This window comes from Syngnathoides biaculeatus, chromosome 12 (genome assembly GCF_019802595.1).
Source record: "Syngnathoides biaculeatus isolate LvHL_M chromosome 12, ASM1980259v1, whole genome shotgun sequence".
NCBI classification, from domain to species: Eukaryota; Metazoa; Chordata; class Actinopteri; order Syngnathiformes; family Syngnathidae; genus Syngnathoides; species Syngnathoides biaculeatus.
In genome coordinates this window covers 3,512,166-3,531,102 of record NC_084651.1, presented here as the reverse complement: position 1 = coordinate 3,531,102, position 18,937 = coordinate 3,512,166, and the positions used below count along the sequence as shown (strand labels likewise).

Sequence of the window (18,937 nt, the reverse complement as noted above, 5' to 3'; positions counted from 1 at the left end):
ACAAAACATTCCTTGACATGTGGGAGGGTGAATGCCTTGGGGGGTGGCGGGATAATGTCGCATAATATTTCCGAATAAATTGAAATCAAATGGAGATCATGTGGCAGTTTTGTGGCTTTGACTTCATTGGGATGCCGCCACACCGATCTGAATCCGTCATTTTTGTTGTTGTTGTTAGCAAAGTGAAGATAACATCCCCACTTCCTGTTATTCGGTTCATCTCTCGGCGTTCTTACAACGAGGATTTGTCGCCACGAGCGCTATCGATTCCCGTACACGATGATTTATTAATGCAGACGGAGGGCAGGAAATGAAAGGCTCATTAGCGCAACGGTTTGATTGCACGATGCTTAATTCCAACCCCCCAACCCAGATAGCTTCCAGAACTGCTTGCAATAATGAGTACTACATTTAAAAAAATATCTACTGTATAGTTTTAACTTTCACAGACACTTAAACACATTTAAAACTTGTCAAAAAAAACCACTTTGTTTCTCACTGTAAAAAAAGGAGGCTATCATATAGCATCAATTTGCAGTTGCTACAATTAAAAAAAGGCATTCGAGCCCAGTTTTTAAATAGCGAACTTGCTTCATGCTGTTTTTTTGTTACTCCCAGGTTGTTTACTGCAAAACCGACAGAGATTTTGTATATTTGTATTTAAACACCAACATTTTCAACCAAACTATGTAAATATGTCACACTAGCTTGACGCTAAAACTAAAACCACTTCAAAGAGTGAGGGGCAGAGGCTGGATTTGCCTGTATACAGTAGAAAACAAACAACCAAACAAACAAAAAAACAAAACCCTAAAAGCACTTGTTTGCACCCCCATACAAATGTATGACTTCAACATGTTTGGACTTGCATACATTTACAAATAGAACTTAGTGTAATGTGAACTCATTTTGTTGGGATCACAGTGTTTTAAGTAAAAAAAAAAAGTAGTACCACATACATTAAAGCCCTTCTTTAAAAAACAATAGTTTTTTTTTTTGGAACCAATACATTGTGCAAATCCCGGAGTGCGTGGTAGTGCGTCAACACGTTGCAAAGTGTAGAAAAATGCCACCAACGAAAGATTCCCGGAGGCGTTTCTTCGCCTTTCAGGCATCCATCAAGGCGGCGGACACTCATGCAGGAAATCAAGCGCGACGGAGAAACACGCGCTGCGCAGGAAACTTAACCAGTACCCTACAAAACAAAAGCACAGCTCCTTGTAAATGTAAAATTAATCCCAAGGTTAATGACGGGAATGTCCATGATACAAATTTAAATGGAATTTTTTGTAGGTAGTGTATATATAACAGTGTTTAGAAGACGGGTTTTTGCGTAAATTGAACGGAGGTAGTCGCATTTTATTTTATTTTGTCAAAGGGTTCCGTGTGAATGTCGGCTAGCTTATACAGAGCGCGGGCGGTCAAAGTACTTCCAACTATCGCCACTTTACTTTGCCGTGGCAGTCGTTGCCGGTCTCCACGGTGGGGGTGTTAAACTCTTGTTTTCATGAACTGCATCTGGGCCACGCATCCCTCCAGATGTCCCCCGGAGCCCGTCGTTGCTAATATGTCAGGGCGGCCGAGCAACGGTTTCCACTGGCGCTCTGTTATGATGGCTGCGAGCTAACAGGCTAGCTTGGGCTGTTAGGCGGAGTAAGTCGGGGCTTGATGCTACCGTAACGGAGGGGGAGGGGGGGCGACCATTACGCCGATCATTCTTCCCAGACAGCTCGCCGGGGCTCCGCGGTGAGGCCACCCGACAGCCGCGGCGTCGCCTACCAAGACGAGGTGAGTGTCATGCGGGCTCGGTGGCGTTAGCCTAGCGGAATTAGCGGCGGACGGAACGCGGTGCCGACTACTCCCTGGATCCAACAGCATTATTACACCTCCCAAAAATGATCCAGTGAGGTGCCGACTACTCCCTGGGTGAGACTGCATCATTTGCCCCCACGCACCCCCCCACCCCAACAATCCCCGAAAAATGCCGCATGTGACCAAATGTCCCCGATTCATCCCAATTGCTCTTATTGATGTTATAACTGTTTGCTGTTAAGCGTGACGACGTTTCATTTTTCTTAAAAGTCAGAGGCAACCTTTCACAAGCAACATATTTCCAACTTCTCTTCAATAATAAACGAGGTCCCGAGTTTGCCACGAAGTTCTGTTCTTTGTTATGACGGTGACGCAAACAGAACAGCGTACGTAAATTGGAACGCGCGGCAGGGACGTTATAAATGCAGATAGTAATGCTCATTACATCCATTTTTTTATGCATCAATATTCAATGAATGATGCTTGGTTTAGGGACCAACAAGACGGACACATTTGTGAACTGTAAACGCTCCCGTCTTCCAAACATGTTTAAAATGACCTATAATAATATAAACCCTCAACATACAGCCAATATATGGTCCCAGAGCATTTTAATATCTTTTCAAACAACTCATATATTTGTCAATCTGGAAATCGATACAGAGTATAAAGAAATGACTCTCCTGAATTTGGCTCTTTGTGGCCCTCATGACAAGGTGAATGTCATCTGGGTGCAGCCGCCCGGTTCTTGAATAGAAAGTCACGCGCGCGGAACATTTACTAAATGGATTCAACACGGTTGCGAGGATGTGAAGATACTGCTTACTGCCCTGCTATTGGCCACATTGACATTTTTTTACATAGATACATACCATAAACTCACCGGTGATCGGGACCAATAGAGAAAAATACAAATAGTTGGCCATAATAATAGTTTCACCTGTCAATAAACTACAAGTTGTCATTCTGAAACATTTGAATATCCTTTCAAATTCATCTTTAAATACTTACTGTACAAGTAATCATCCCTAGAAAATATGAGCAGTTCATAAAACGGATGGCCGGATGGATAATACACCGAACATGTCCATGCGGTAAAGACTGTCTGTAACTTCCGCTAACAAGCCAGGCTAAACTTAGCTCCTGCCTGACGTATAAAGATGTCTTTCATTCGAGATCCCTTACTTCAACCTACAGTCAATAAAAAAAAAAAAAATATTAGCCCGCCCTTGTTACTTCAATGTCTTATTTGTTTTAATGCCTGGTACCGCTAATGGTAAATTACATAAAGAATACAATAATAGAATCTGACAAAAAAATACAGCTGAAGGAACAAGGTTGGTCTCATATACACACACCCACGCACACAGTGACTGTACAGTACTTTCTGGACACTAATTGCTAGTTACCAGGCTTTCGTGGCATCGCAGCGTGTTATTGAAAGAACAAAAAGTTGTGAATTGTTGAGCTATTTGATGACTGGTTCAGGACAGGTTCCTGGAGAGGTTTACGACGCTCTTTTCTCTGGGATCAAGCCCACAACGAGCCTCCTCGGCCGCCGTTCTCTACTGGAATCTTCCATCGCGTTGCCGTTCGCTATCTCGCCAGTTGGCCACCGCTAGCTAGCCACTCCTCCGCTAACATGGCACCTGAGAAGGAGCAGGGCGGGGCAGAGCATCATCTTAGGGCGCTGCTATATCGCATATTTTTTGAAAGGTTTTATTCATCCATCCACCCCAGCCCACTTCTCCGCTTCTCGGGTTTTGGGTCGCGGGGGAAGTAGCTTCACCAGGGATAGCCAGACTTCCCTTTCCCCGGCCACTTCAACTTCAATCTCACTTATGAATTTTCACTTATTGTAGCTGAGGTTGGGACATATCCCCTGTGATAAATGGGGGTTCACTCCCCATTCTGCATAAATAAATGTTATTGTACACGTAAAATGTTGGGCAAGATTAATTGCTAAAATAGCGTTCCACTTTTATGACTCAATAAAACATGGAGAACCATTTTGGGGCGACAACCCATTGTTTTGATGGCACGAACTTGATAACAGTGACCATACTAAAAAAATTTATTTTTTTTGTGTGTATTTGGGCTTCACCCCAAAGTCTACTGACTTTTCCCTCTGCTTCACAGGAACCTCCCAGGATGTCACAATAGCAATCTACACCCAGCGGATTACTCATCATGCCGCTTGAAATCGTGGAATGTTTTCCTTCGCAAGATAATGCGCGTCGCGCCGCGCTCGTGCCGCGGAGATCTTGAGCCCCGACACCGCGATCTCTCCCTCCGCCGTCGTTCTCGGATGCCTCATCTCCCATACGTCTTCCGCTAATACGTGAACTATGCGTCCGGTGGCCGCGTCGCTGCGGTAAACGTTAAGCGTGCGCTGGTGCGAACAGAGAAGAAGAATAAGAAAAAAAAAACCACGAAGAAGGATAGCCCCCCCCCCCCCCCCCTCCAGCCTCACCTCCCCGTGGGACGGGATATCTAAAACATGGCCTCAGTTTGGAAGAGACTGCAACGTGTGGGGAAGCACGCCTCCAAATTCCAGTTCGTGGCGTCCTACCAGGAGCTGATGGTGGAATGCACCAAGAAATGGTGAGTGGCTGAGTCTACGCGCTGTCATTTGTGCACCTTGAAAACTGCACGCTGGCTCGCGTGTGTGTCCGCGTGCTGGAATGCAGACTTCATATCTCTTGGCCGTATTTCGCGCACACACAGACGCACGTCGGCGTGCAGGCTTGCCAGCCAGCGTGGTGGCGGCTCGTTGTGAACGCCGCCTTCGGGGAAGCCCGTTACCTCCTGCAAGGATGGTACTCGCGACCCAACGAGGGCGGCTGAAACAATGTGGGAATCGCAGCGGAATTTCCACAACCGGTTCCGCGATGATGTCTGATTTCTTGGTCCGTTGAGCTCAGTTTGGAATACTCATATTTCAGGATCATTATAAATGAAACTATGACTAAAAATGATCACTAATGTAATGCGAGATGATACACGAGTAATTAACACATGAACACAATCTGGGTAGTATGATGGCCTAGTGCAGGGGACGGGAACCTATGGCTCGCGATCCATACCTGGCTCTTTTGATGGTTCCATACTGTACGACATACTGTACATGGGATTTCTGTCATGCATGCAACGCAAATGTCGCATAGATAGTTTGTCCTAGTGGGCTTGCCGTAGTTAGTAGTCGAAGTCGATCCGCGTAGGTGCGAAAGGGTCGATCGCCAATCCAGGCCTGAGGATTTCGGCAAGTATGGCAACCGATCTTTCGGTTCCGTTGATTTTTGTCCTGAGAAACGATTTTTCGGGTCCCATTGATAATGCTCATGGGAACCGGTTTTTACATGTACTTCAGAATAAAGCCTTAGCAGGCGTGAGCATTTTGTCTTTTACGCTTAGCAACCGACATGTTTGACTAGCGTTTGAGTGACCCGGATATGAATAACTCGACCTTGCGCATCCGTAGCGCAGAAGCGGAAACCGCTGCTGTTTGTAAACCACACTGACAAAGCTGGGCGTTTTAATCATTAAAAATAGAGGGGGGGGTTCATGTACGTTCGTTTTATACAGATTGTTGTATTTCTTTGAGAACTTGTTTTACATTTCACACACGGGCAAATTTTATTAAAAGTAAGCCCTGAGATCTGGGAAACGGATTTTTGGTTCCGTGTTTTCTCAGGCTGGGTAACGACGTTTCCGTGAAATCTGTTGGAACAACTAATTATGGAAATGTCTTTTATTTGACAAAGGTTGCTCAAATAAAAAAAATATGAGTACTGAAGTTTTAACAATAATGGACAGCCTTTGTGGAGAGAGACGGTTCTGCTGTGTGTTTAAATTCACAGATGGGGAATATGCCAAAGCATTCATACTCGATGTTGCCAATGAACATTTGAACAACTTCGCATAAAGACAAGATAATCAAAGGAATAAAACTCACGCCTTTGTCGGCAAGAACTGTTCACCGTCATGATGGCAAATCAAATTGAATTACATTCACGATTAACAGACGGAAGTCTCAACATCTGCGTGAAGCTTAAACTACCCCAAAGCTGGCACACTGAACAAGAGTTCAGTCGGTTTTGGCTGCACCGCTTTACGGTTCATTGAAGGCTCTCGGTCAGGGGTGCTCAATGCAGGTAGCTCGCGAGAGGCTGGCTGCTTGAAAAGTAGATCTTGGGGTAAAAAAAAAGTCTGGGCACCCCGGCTCTACGTTGTCCATAGGCGAGTGTGAAGGCTCAGTCGTCCCTACACGGCCCACAATTAGCTGGCGACCAGTCCTGGGATTCTTCAGCCTCTCCTCCGATTAGCATAACAAATACATACTTAAGGGCGGTCAACTGGATGGTGCAATGCCGAACTCCAACCAATGTTGCCCAAAACATCACAATTCCGACTTCTAAATAATCTTTGTGACTAACCTCATATTTCATTGGTTCTTCTGGCATTCCATTGTTTATGCGACTAATTCTGTCTGCCTGTGACCTGCAAATGATTTGCGACCAGTCCACATATCGATAAACACCCATACACTGGCACACCAATTTAATCTAGACTCAAGATAAGATTTATGATTTTAGTCAAAATGATCTTACACCTTGGACTAGTTGCTAGCCAATCGCGAGCCACATATAAACAAAAAAAACCCTTTTACACTCTCACGCACACCTATGGGCAATTGGGTCTTCAAAGTATCGTGTGTTACCCGCAGAAAACCCATCCGATCGTGGGGTCAGTACAAACGCCACACAGGAAGGCCATAGTTGAGATTTGAACTCTGAACCGAACTGTGAAGTAGGTGCGCTAGCCACCGGAGCCGATTTTGTTCTACAAATGGTTTCCAACATCTGATGTCCACCATCTTTTCGGATGGTGGTTTATAAGTTATAAGGTCACGAATGAAAGTTTACGCTTTTAGAATGTCCCCTCCTTTACGGAGATAAATACAAAAACATATCGGCTGGATTTTAATCCATATTCCCCCGGAAAAAAGGAGAAATGAATGTCCCTTCCTGTCGTCAGGAAGAGGTGCCGAATAAGTGCGCAGTGATCGCAGCGATCCTTTCCCCCCGCGGGCACGTATTGCGAAGCAGGATCGGCGCAGGCCCCGGCACACCGTCCTGGACCCGGGACAGATGTGTCACGGAATGGAATGAGGAGAATGTACACGTCTTCCGTGAGTTGAGTGAACGCTGGGCGGGCCTGTGGAACACTTTGCTTATTATTATTATTATTTTTTTTTTCCCATCAACTCGAGCTCGGCTCTTTGCAGCTATTAGATCTCTTTCGGCTTCTTGATACAGTCCCTAAAAAAATGAAAGTTGCGCCGTCAACAGCGTACGTCTTTATTTATGTCCGTCTCAGTAGCTGTGCCTTTATGGCGCAATGATGCCTCATGGATTTCATTTTAATCCACTCTTGTTACGCAAACTGGAAGTGAAGTTCACCACTGTTTGTCCGAGTATTACGATGGTATTAACATCAATAACACTAGACGATGCGTATTGTGAATGTTACGTCACGTAAATAATTTTAAGCTTTTTAATAATCGTCTTGAGACTGCTGTTTCTTGTTTGATGCCAAAAAGCAAAACAGTCTTCTTAGACCTTTGAATGGAGTCTATTTAGTGTTGGGAACATTCAGGAAGAAACTTTTGCAGAGCCACAGGGACTCTCGTCTAAGTTTGTTCCAGGGGTTCTAATAAAAGGACTGAGTTGGAGGGGGGTACGTCAAAGAACCTCGGGGGCAGAGTTTGCAGCGCTCAACTCATCTGATCGGGGCATTCTGGTTCCTCGGAATTTTCGGCTTTAGCCGTGAGCAGGTCTTCACGATCAATGTGGCGCGGGAGTCTTAATAATCTGTCAGGTCACGTAGCCTGAATCCGTGACCTCAGCGGCTTTCAAGCGGTGTCACCTTACTTTCCTTCTCAACGTGCCGACTTCTTAGATGTCATTCTGGGTTCCCTTTGTGCCTTTTATTCATTAAGTAATCTGATTATGTACTTTCCTGGATGCTGCCGGGTCAATATTGGCAGAAGCTTGCACTCAAAGAATCAATTCAGAATAAATCATTAATGAGATGTGTGCCACGCCATGATTCTTTTTTTAGATATAAAAAGAGTATCGTGGAGTGTAATATGGTGATTTGAAAGACATTGTAAAATAACGCAAATCTATTATGGACATGGTAATGACACCATCCATCCATCCATTTTCTGAGCCGCTTATCCTCACAAGGTTCGTGGGAGTGCCGCAGCCTATCCCAGCTCTAGAGCTCGTGCACGTAACGCCACCATTTTCACAACGCCATATTGCCGGTCGAAAAAAGAGCTGCTCGACATTGTGGGAGACATGGAACCGGAGGAGAATATTTACAATACCCAAGGCCTGTTGTGTTACAACAGATGAGACAGATATTCGGAGATCATTCTATGGAATACCAGCTGAAAGGATGAGAAAAGATTGATGGATTGTGGCAATTAAACGGGGTTGATGGTGCCCAACCAAATAAAAATGACTGTATAGCAATCACATTACTTCAGGTATGAATTATTCTTCTCAATCTCAAATTCCCCAAAATGTATTTACAATGCCAAATTGGCTCATTGGAGAACAATGCGTCTTTAAAAAAAGAAAATAAACTGTCTGTGCAGAGAGGTGTACGTGTAGGAGCAATACGCTTCCGTGTACGGAGGAGCCATCTCTGTCTTTATTTGTTAATGAATGTGAGTTTGTGTAAAACTTGTATTTAAAAAAAAAAAAAAAAAAATTAGTGGGTCCATCACTATGTGGGATTTATTCTTGACTGAGAACAAATCCAGCAACGAAGTATTTGTATGCGTCCAAACTTTTCTCCGGTTTTGAACTTATCATCACCTTCTAAATGTTTAACGGTATCGGACAAAACTCTAACTGCGTGGTGCCATAAGACACATTTTTCTTTTCGTCTCAACGGACTTAGCATTGAACAATGCTTTGTTTGACTGGCAATATGACCAGTCACGTGATTTCGGTGACATAGGTGTACGAGCTCTATATTCTGGCAGGAGGGGAGGTACACCCTGAACTGGTTGCCAGCCAATCGCAGGGCACATTGCAGCAGACAACAGTCGCACTCACAATCACACCTAATTTAGAGTCTTCAATGAATGCATGTTTTTGGGATGTGAGATGAAACCCACAATAGCGAGAAAATTCAAACTCCACACCAGCACGGCCGGGATTTGAACCCAGGTTCTCAGGACTGTGTGGTCAACGCTCTAACCGGTCGCGCCACCGGTAACAACATCAGCGAGCGTAAAATCTCGTGACGGCAGAGTCCGACAGTTGAGTCAGTGTTTGGAGGGTCTGCCAGCAGCCCGTGTTAGGCCGTGACACCTTCCTTGTGTTTAGCATGCGTTCATCGTGGTGGGCAGCAGTCCTGCCGCTGCCAGACCGACCCTTTCATGCCAGCTCGCCTGACGTCAAACAAAAAAGAAAAACATTACCGCTTTGGATGTTTGCTCCAAGCGCTGTCACTAACTAAAACTGCTGCTTGTTGTAAACCGAAGAACGAGTGCTGCTTTTGCTGTAGCTTTTTGCTCATTTTGTTGTTCGTTGAGTTCAACAATCCAGAGCAATGGCGAGCGTGGTAAAGAAGTGAAGAAACGGGTCCAGCCAGGTGGGGGCAGCTGGTGGAAGGTCTCTGGTGTGTTATGTGACAGCAGAGTCTCTGCTAGGATGAGGGGAAAAGTTTATAAAACAGCGGTGAGGCTGGCCATGGTGTACGGATTAGAGACGGTGGACAGGTAGCAGAACTGGAGGTGGCAGAAATGAAGATGTTGAGGTTCTCGCTCGGAGTGAGCAGGATGGTTAGGATTAGCAACGAGCTAATTAGAGGGACAGCCAAAGTTGGATGTTTTGGAGGCTTCGATGGTTTGGACATGTCCAGAAGCGAGAGAGTAGGAAGGGTGCTGAGGATGGAGCTGCCTGGCTAAAGAGCGAGAGAGAGGAAGACCAAAGAAAAGGTTGATGATGGATGTGGTGAGGGAGGACATGAGATAGGCTTGGATGGAAAAAGAATTGGCGACCCCGAACGGGACAAGCCGAAAGGAAAAGAAGACAAAGAAGAAATTGAATCATGGATGAATTATGACCTGAAATCCTCTTACAATGGAACCCCCAACTCTAGCCGTAATCATAAACCCTCACCCCTGTACCCCAAGTCTAACCCCTAACCACAAAACGGATCCTACCCTAGCCCCGTGCTACCAAGGTAAAGCGTCACCCCAAATATTATGTAATACTTAACTCCAAGTAACTGTAACCCCGAACCCTGAACTCAAACCCCAACCCAAATTCCCGAGTTTTCTAGCATATTCCTCAAGAAGGTTTACTAGAAATAATGTTTGTCACAGTTCAACAGTCCCGATGCGGTGTTCCCTTAAAAAAAAAAAAAAAAAAAAAAAAAAAACACTTTTTTTTTTTTTTTTTAAATCTGCTATTGCGATCAGAACCGTGGACTGACCTTCATCCTCCACACAAACGCTTCCCTTGTCTTATAAAAGTTCTTTGCCAGGAAGCAGACTTGACCGCCCGTGCCAAAATAAATATAAAACGCCAACGGGCCGTCATGTGGGAATAAAAATATGAAATATATATTTTGGAAAAAGGCACACCTCCTACAACATCCTGAGCGAGGTGGCACACCCCTCCTCCTGTATGTAACATTTTATTATGTTGGGGAAGGGGGGGGGAGACACACTTGTAAATGTGTAATTCAGACACAACCTTCATTTTTAATTTTTTTTTTTTTTTTTTTTTACCCTTCACATTTTCAGCGTTGTCAAAATGGCCGCCATTGATGCGGTGACTGCGCACTTTTGTTTTGTTTTGCCGTTGACCTCAAATGAACCCGTTTGGACATGAAGTACTTCCTTCCTCCCGCCATACAGGAAGCTTTGGGCAGCTGCGACATCCTCGCACAACCCACCGAACCTTCTCAATATTCCACAATTTTTTTTTTTTTTTAAATTCTAACATTGAGGAAACGAGTATGAAATGTTTTCAACGTCTGCTTGTATCAGCAAGAGTGTGTTACTATGCTGCAGAGCCACAAAACAAAGCCAGACTGTCTCCATTTTGTTTTCATGCTTGTGCGTGTGTGTTTTTAAGGCTAGTTAACAAATATAACCATAACATGATGTAATATATATTTTTACTACATTTATTTTTTATGTTGTCAACTCAAACACAAATTAAGTAGTTAAATAAATCACTCCGACCAAAGAAATCACATATTAGAGGCAACTAAAAATTAACTTCCTTTCTGTTGCTTGTAATTTAATAATAGCCCCTTTTACATCGCCCCCCCCCCCCCCTCCACGCACACAAAAATGTCTTTTCCGCCCTGTTTTTGAGTGAAAAATTGGGATTTTAGGAAATTGCTATGCGAAGGAGAAGAAAGTTCTACACATTTTGGTGTGAAAGGCTTGAATATTTTGGGAGAGGCTAGAATTTTGTTAGATCTCTGTGCAAGAGATTACAGTTTTGCGTGATCACATCGTGAAAGCAAGTGATCACAGCCTCTCATAATTTTTTTTTTTCCATTGAACTTTATCTTTTCATGTGTTTCAGGCAACCAGACAAACTGGTGGTGGTTTGGACGCGCAGGAGTCGGCGGAAATCTTCCAAGGTTTTTGCACTTAAACATATTATCAGTGTTTTATGCGTCGGTCTGGAAGAACAAAACAAAATAACAAATTGTGAAACTCGTTAACATTTCCGAAAACATAACACGCAAAGACGAAACAAATTACTGTAATTCCCGAAAAGGAATTACTATTTGGTACATACATACGCCGCAGCTGTGTAAAAGCTGCAAGTGCCCACATTGAAACCCAAATTGAAACACGGGGTATTTTCAAAGAAAAACAGAGAGTTTAACGCTAGCACCGCTGTGCTAACACTAGGGCTGCCGCGCTAATGCTAGCGCCGCAATAATGGTAGCGCCGCACTAACAGGGCTAGTTAAAAAAAAAAAAAAAAAACATACTGGTAAAAATCACTGAGACACTGCAGAAACACGCTAGCGCAGTGCTAACAGGGCCGGACTTCCTCGGCACATATATTCCACCGGTCTCAGTCTCACCTTTATCCACTCGAGCGCCCCCTTGTGGCCGTTAGGCAAAAATGCACAAATGAGCCACATCACCGCGTAAACTGCAGGGTTGAAAGAAAGTCATGGCTTATAGGCCGGAAATTACGGTATAATTGCGAACACCCAGAAGGGGAAATATTAAAATGTTTTTTTTTTTTTTGTTTTCTGAAATGTTAGTGTTTCGTATTTTGTTTTTGTATTTTATAAAATGTTAAGTGTTTTTTTGTAAATTCTGATATGTTAGCGCTTCACTCTTACTTTTGCACTTCAGGCCACCGGAGTTTTACACACATTTTGAAATTAGAAGCGCCCATTGCCATCCGGTGGATACCAATTGAGTCCACTAGAGGGCGATCCAACTTTTTTTTTTTTTTTTTTTAGTAGACTTGGATTAATTAAACTATGAGTCATTCACGTCACATTTTCCTGAAATGTTATTTTGTCATTCCATACCTGTAAATGAAAGGACCGTTTTTCCCTGTCTTGCAGTCTCACGGCTGGCAGCCTGGCATCAAAAATCCCTACAGAGGTGTGGTGGTGTGGCCTGTACCAGAGAACATTGAAATCACAGTCACTCTCTTTAAGGTAACATTTTATTCTATTTATTTTTTGTACTTTTGCATCCCACATGTTGTACATTACCGTTGCCGCTGGACGATTTGGTTGTGACTAATGTAACAATCTCGACTTAAAATATTGCCGTTAACTGAAAGGGGCTTTTAGTGTCTGTGTTTGTGGGCAAGGCAATTTGATAGCTGTGTGTGTGTGTGTGTGTGTTTACCCCTGTAGTTGACAGTAACAAATATTAATTGGTCACAAGAAAAATCAATTTTGCTATAACGTTTGTTTACTTGTCTATCCTTGCATCTGTTTTCTGTCGCGCTTGTCTGGCAAGTCGAAGTCTATCACTGCCGAGTTCGAGCACGCTCAACTGGCCGCCGGCTATTTTCAGGGCGCGTACAGACAAACAAGCATTGACACTCAAACTGCTGGATGAATAAATAAAATTAATATTCAGCACTGTGAGCTAAATTATAATCAGGATGAAAGATGTTTATAGTTTTTTGTTTTGAATTGCATCATGCAGTTGATTTGAAATGTATTCATTGTGGCGGCACGGTGGCTCAGCTGGTAAAGTGTTGGCCTCGCAGTTCTGAGCTCCCGTGTTCAATCCCGGACTCGCTTGTGTGGAGTTTGCATGTTCTCCCCATGCCTGCGTGGGTTTCCTCCGGGCACTCCGGTTTCCTCCCACATCCCAAAAACGTGCAACATTAATTGGACACTCTAAAATTGCCCCAAGGTGTGATTGTTAGTGCGGCTGTTTGTCTCCATGTGCCCTGCGGTTGGCTGGCGATCAGTTCAGGGTGTACCCCTGCCTCCTGCCCGCTGACGGCTGGGATAGGCTCCGGCACTCCCCGCGACCCTCGTGAGGATAAGCGGCGGAGAAAATGCATGGATGGACGTATCCATTGTGCGTGTGAGAGGAGACACGCTGGACTAATACGACATGCTGCCTGCGTTTAAATGTATTCGACATAAGTACAGTACAGTAAATCTTATTCATACGGTTACAGTATATTGTGAGGACACACTTTTCTCCTGGGGAAGAAAACAAGCAAATCCAGCATTTTTCATGTAGACTTTTAGGATAAATGTTTTTTTGTCGTTCATAATAGCATAACCGTCTTTTGTTTGTTTGCAGGACCCTCACGCAGAGGAGTTTGAAGACAAAGAGTGGACGTTTGTCATTGAAAACGTGAGTCATCTTGTTCCATGTCCTCGATGGGCATTCGTCTTTTATTATTGCATATCTGCCAAGTTGATTAAATCTTCATGTTTGATGTGGACAGTATCAGGTTTTTTTTCTTTTCTGTCTGACGTGGACGTTCTGCCATCGTGTGGTCAGAAAGTGCCATTGCATGGCAGTTGACATGACTTTATTTGGCACATATCCGTGACAACAATAACTGCTGCAGTGCATATTTTTTGATGATCAATTAAATTAATATTTATTCTTTATGTATAATGTGAAAATAAGTGTTTACTCTCATTAAAATCTTCCTTGTGCCTTTAGTAAATAAACATTTGAAATGTCCGATAAGTTGGCATCATAATTGAAGTGATTGATGACATGATTGGCTTCCGTCACGCTATTTTCTTCTCATTTGCATAGCAATGTAAAAATGATTCCTTCGTCGCAGTAAGTAAAGATTCACAAAGTTGTCAACAGTGACGGTGTGTTAACCACTACCACCTCTCTGTTTGCAACCGCGTTGTGATTGTAAGCAGCGCATCTCACCGGAGACATGCTTTGTAGTACGAAAGCCGCAAAAAAAAAAAAAGTCACCCTGGATATTAAACTCAAATTTATCGATAAAATGGATCACCCCGCCCTACCTCTAAAGCAGATGTAATTGCGTGATGCTGTGTCATTGTGTGAAAGTGCACATAGTTGGAGTAGAATCTAGAGTCAATGCGTTCTGTGTTTTACCCAATCTATCTACTCATTTGGCTATGGAAATAAGAATTCTGGGGCGCAATGTTCACCCGCTAGATTTTGGTTCCTCGTTCGTATCACATTTATTTACGTATGTACGCACCCGCGCACCAACGCACTCGCAAATCTGCGCAGTTGAGCGCAAGAAAAAAATCACGCGCGCAAAATTTGTTACGAGTAGAGATACATATACAGCATATTGAAAGACGTCGCTTATTTTGTGTCGTCTAAGTTGCGCCACTGCGCAGTTGCTCACTTGTCGCACACTCTCAGTGCACATGAAAACCGATCCAGTGCACTGAAGGACAGCCTGTCTTTTTTTTTTTTTTTTAACAGATTTTATGTTCAAGTGCGGACAAAACCTGTGTTAATAAGGTAAAGGGGTCATTAATACATTTAGGTTTGTTTAAAGCTCGTGGCTGCCATCTTTCCAAGAATGTCAGCGGCAGATGAAGAATGCGAGGTGAGCTGCCCCGCCCCGCCCGTCACTTTCTTTGTGCACATCAAGCGGACAACATAAGAAAGTCCTCGGGGGGGTTAATGGCGGGGGGGGGGGGGGGGGGGGGGGGCTTCTCGTGTTTGATAGAAAGCAGACATGACAAGCAGGTCAGCCGCCGCTTTGCGGTCAGAGCGTGGGAGGACGCGTAAGAGGACGAGAGGAAAGAGAGGCGGCGTGACTTCTTCGGTGCTGGTCGCCGCATACCTGACTAATGACCGCTTTCATGACGGCACATAAATCAGTCGTGCACCCTCACCGTGGTGGACTGCTGCCCGGTGGACGCGTTCGTCGTCCTTGATGTCATAGGAACATTTGTCACGCCGGCGCCTTCACATTGACTTTGATTCGTTTTACGACCATGCCTGGAATTGAAAACACTCGTGTCTCAAATCTTCTTAACCAATTGAAATGAACTGAAAAGCCCATCGACCCATTCCAGCGCGTTAAACCCATTTTTGGGACCTCATGATTTTGACGCATTATATCCTTTCAGTGTTTTAATCTGAAGCCGTAATTTGGTATCGGGAGAGGATAACTCATCGGTCAAAGTTAGCACGGAGTTATTTCCCTTTCCTTCCTGACCCAACATGGCTGCCTCAAGTACACATGAAGCGTATTCCCAGAGAAGAAAGGGAGAAAGGTCAGTGTGCAACCTAGTTTGTCTTCAAAATGCCAATCCATCAGTATTATTAATGCGTAAGTAGAATAAGAATGAATTAATAAACATATCTCTGGTATGTACAGTACCACTTCACAGAACTGATAACATACCCGTCCCAGTTTTGGGATGCTGCCCGCTAGAGGGCACATCTTTTTTTTTTTTTTTTGCTTTTTTCGTTATCATATAACTTAACCATAAATGAAAAACAAGTATTTCCTCGATTGTGGCTTGTTAGGAGACTTTTATCTCAATAAGGTAAAAAATTGCCACCCTGCCCATAAATGAGTTTAAAAAAAAAAAAAAAAACGACCGCAAAACCTTTTCTAGTATATTTTCATCGAAATAATGCTCATGTACCACATTATGCATTTGGAAAAAATACATTACTAAATACAAGGCGGCACGGTGGAACAGCTGGCCTCACAGTTCTGAGCACCGTGGTTCGATCCCGGCCCCGCCTGCGTGCCGTTTCCATGTTCTCCCTGTGCCTGTGTGGATTTTCTCTGGGTGGGCACTCCGGTTTACTCCCACATCCCAAAAACATGCAACATTAATTGGACACACTAAATTGCCCCAAGGTGTGATTGTGAGTCTCGATGTGCCCTGCGATTGGCCGGCAACCAGTTCAGGGTGTATCCCGCCTCCTGCCCGTTGACCGCTGGGGCAGGCTGCAGCGCTCCCCGCGACCCTCGTGAGGATAAGCGGCAGAGAAAATGGATGGATGGATGGATGAATTAGAGAAATGAAATATCTCTATTAGAAAAATGCACTTTTTTTGTCCACTTAACTTTTAGCATGAAAAGGATTACAAATGACACGGATGTACCAAATGTTCAATAGACATCGAAGCTCTCCACAGCTGTCCCGGGAAGCAGCGGCCATGCTTAGTTTTTGTCTCCTGTCGAGTTAAGAGCCCATTAAAAGGCCTCAGAGGTGAGTGCTGTGTAAAATTTCACCACCAGGGTGTAGTCTACCCTTATAATTAGTCCACAGTGTGGCTCACGTTCATTAGCGGTTCATATCATTTGTCTGTTTTTGTCCACACGCTTGTTACGTGGTAAAGCGCTGCAATATAAACGTTATATATTTTTGGCGATGCGCTCGGGTAGTTTAAAGATTTCTGTGTTTACGCACAGTCAGGTATGTGGTTCCGTACGTGAACGAATACGGCAGCAAGGAGAGGTTAGCTCTCTTCAGCCCCTCGTCAGACGACAGAGGAGAAAGGCGAAGAATACGCCTTTGTGCCCCAATGCCGGAGATGATGAAATTTAAGATCCCCGTGCTCCGGCTTCATCTTAATCTGGTGGCGGGGGGGAGGCCCAACCTCGCGCGAGGCTAATCCCTCCCCGTTGAATTACCGGCCCGCTAAGATTGTATTTTGTCATTGAAAATGACAGTGTCAAACACTGCCTTTTTTTTTTTTTTCCCTCCTCTCTCCCCCCTCGCCTATTTGTTCCTCCGCCAAGGCCAATCGCATAATCAAGCGAGGGCGAGCCGAGCGGAGGACAAGACGGAGAGGTGGCGGCCCGTCTAAGTGGCGGCGCGGCAGTATCTCTAAATTGCACGCTACCCTTGCCTTTCACCCCTTTTCAAATAGGTGCACATTATCAAAAAGGTGGGCAAATTGCGAGTGCGCAAAGATTGGACCGCTCTATTTGAAGGCATTGTGCCGACGGACGTGTTCAGGCATCTGCATATCATCCAGAAGAAAAGATGATGACAATCTTCACTGCACTTTGTGCGTGGGATTTATGCAACACGTATTGAGCCAGCGTCTTTAAAGAGTTGCTGCGCACTCTTCTCAACCACCAGCAGTCATACAAACACTTTTGAGCCACAAGTGTTGGACTTCTTTAGGCATACTAATTGCAACGTTCATTGATGTTAAAAACGTGTCCGCGGATGGTGGAAAAGTCTTTAAAATTCTTATTAAATTTCCCAAAATAAAGGCCTCAATTGAGATTTGAAAAAGTTACAACTAATCCTTTAAAAATGCCGACCTAGGACATGCAATGATTTGGATATGTTATTTTTCTCCGGTCACACAAACGCAGACCTCAGAGACACATTTCACAAAACCCCCACATCTTGTTTCGAGACAAAGTTTATGTGTCCGGATCCTGGAAAAATCTTAAGCTCAATGTCCCAAAATGAAGACATGGATTATGCTTTAAAACGGCTGTTCAAAGTATTCATAGAGACATAATAAATAGCCGAGAGGTTAAGTGTTGATCGCCATTCAAGCAGTAACTGAGCAATTTTCAACAAGGCCAAGGAAGAACCAGAAATCATTGTGGTAAAAAAATTTTCACACAATCCACCTCAGAATCAAAAATGTTTTTTGTCCTCCTTCCTGGAAGAAAAATGATTTAACAGATATATATATATATATTTTTTTACAGCAGTTTGACCAAATGAGTGCCATTCCAGTTTAATGTGGGTCGTAAGCAAACCATTTGAAGTGATGTCAGTCAGTCACGTTTGGAAAATGTACGGGTGTGGTCAGTCATGCCCGCAGATGTAAAGTTATGGGTGTGGTCCACCAGTCATGCCCACAGATATAAAGTTACAGGTGTGTGTTCTGTTTGTAATTATGAGTGTACCCCTTTAAGAGCGGAGGGGGGGCGGTGTCAGGTAAAGTAGGAAGTAGGAGTAGGCTGAGCAGCAGCTCGTTGTTAAGAGACCGTGTTGAAAGAAAAAAAGACGTCAGGCTGTGATTCACCGCGCTGGAGGGAACATCGGTCAAGACTACACAAAATAAGCGACGTTTTTCAATATCTATGATATTTCTACTCATAACAAATTTTACACGAGTGATTTTTCGTGCTCGACTGCGCAGATTTGCGAGTGTGATGCTGCGCAGGCGTTACGCGCCCGTCAAATCGCAGTGACTCTGATGTTCAACTTTGGAATATTCTATAAAAGCGTAATTACTTAAGTAACAAATTGTGTGACTAGTCGGGGAGTACTGCTGTATATTTCTTTGTCCGTATTGAACGGTATCTAGCGATACATAATCTTTGTCGCCGAAATTTAGCTGTCAAATGTATTCTGTTTTTGGTTTAGTCACACAAATGTACCATCATACTTGGGGAAACGTCTATTTTGTGTGTTTCCGATCGACTCGATTTAAACCATTTTCAAATCGCAACAGTCGCACGCTGTCGGCGCCCACTTTACAGTCAACAACACACAAACGCCCCTCCACAAACCACCCCCATAACTTCGCACACACACGGCTTGTACCCCCTCTCCTCCCTGCCAGGGGGAGCACATTACGTAGGCCAGTGGCTTGTGAGCGTGGCGCCGGCCTCGGG

At 44.2% G+C, this 18,937-nt stretch overlaps 1 protein-coding gene across 2 annotated transcripts in view; it reads left to right on the top strand.

Moving 5' to 3' along the window:
- Window positions 1-1,385: 1,385 nt before the first annotated feature.
- The window catches only part of ehbp1 (EH domain binding protein 1), a 151,319-nt gene continuing 133,767 nt past the window's right edge, over window positions 1,386-18,937 (top strand). Inside the window, exons 1-5 of one of the 2 annotated variants that reach the window (XM_061836575.1) lie at window positions 1,386-1,788; window positions 3,952-4,416; window positions 11,442-11,499; window positions 12,453-12,548; window positions 13,666-13,719. In XM_061836575.1, coding sequence (XP_061692559.1) covers window positions 4,313-4,416; window positions 11,442-11,499; window positions 12,453-12,548; window positions 13,666-13,719 — 312 coding nt within the window. In that variant the 5' untranslated portion in view covers window positions 1,386-1,788; window positions 3,952-4,312. The remainder of the gene's footprint in view (window positions 1,789-3,951; window positions 4,417-11,441; window positions 11,500-12,452; window positions 12,549-13,665; window positions 13,720-18,937) is intronic. The other variant, XM_061836576.1, reaches the window with a different exon arrangement.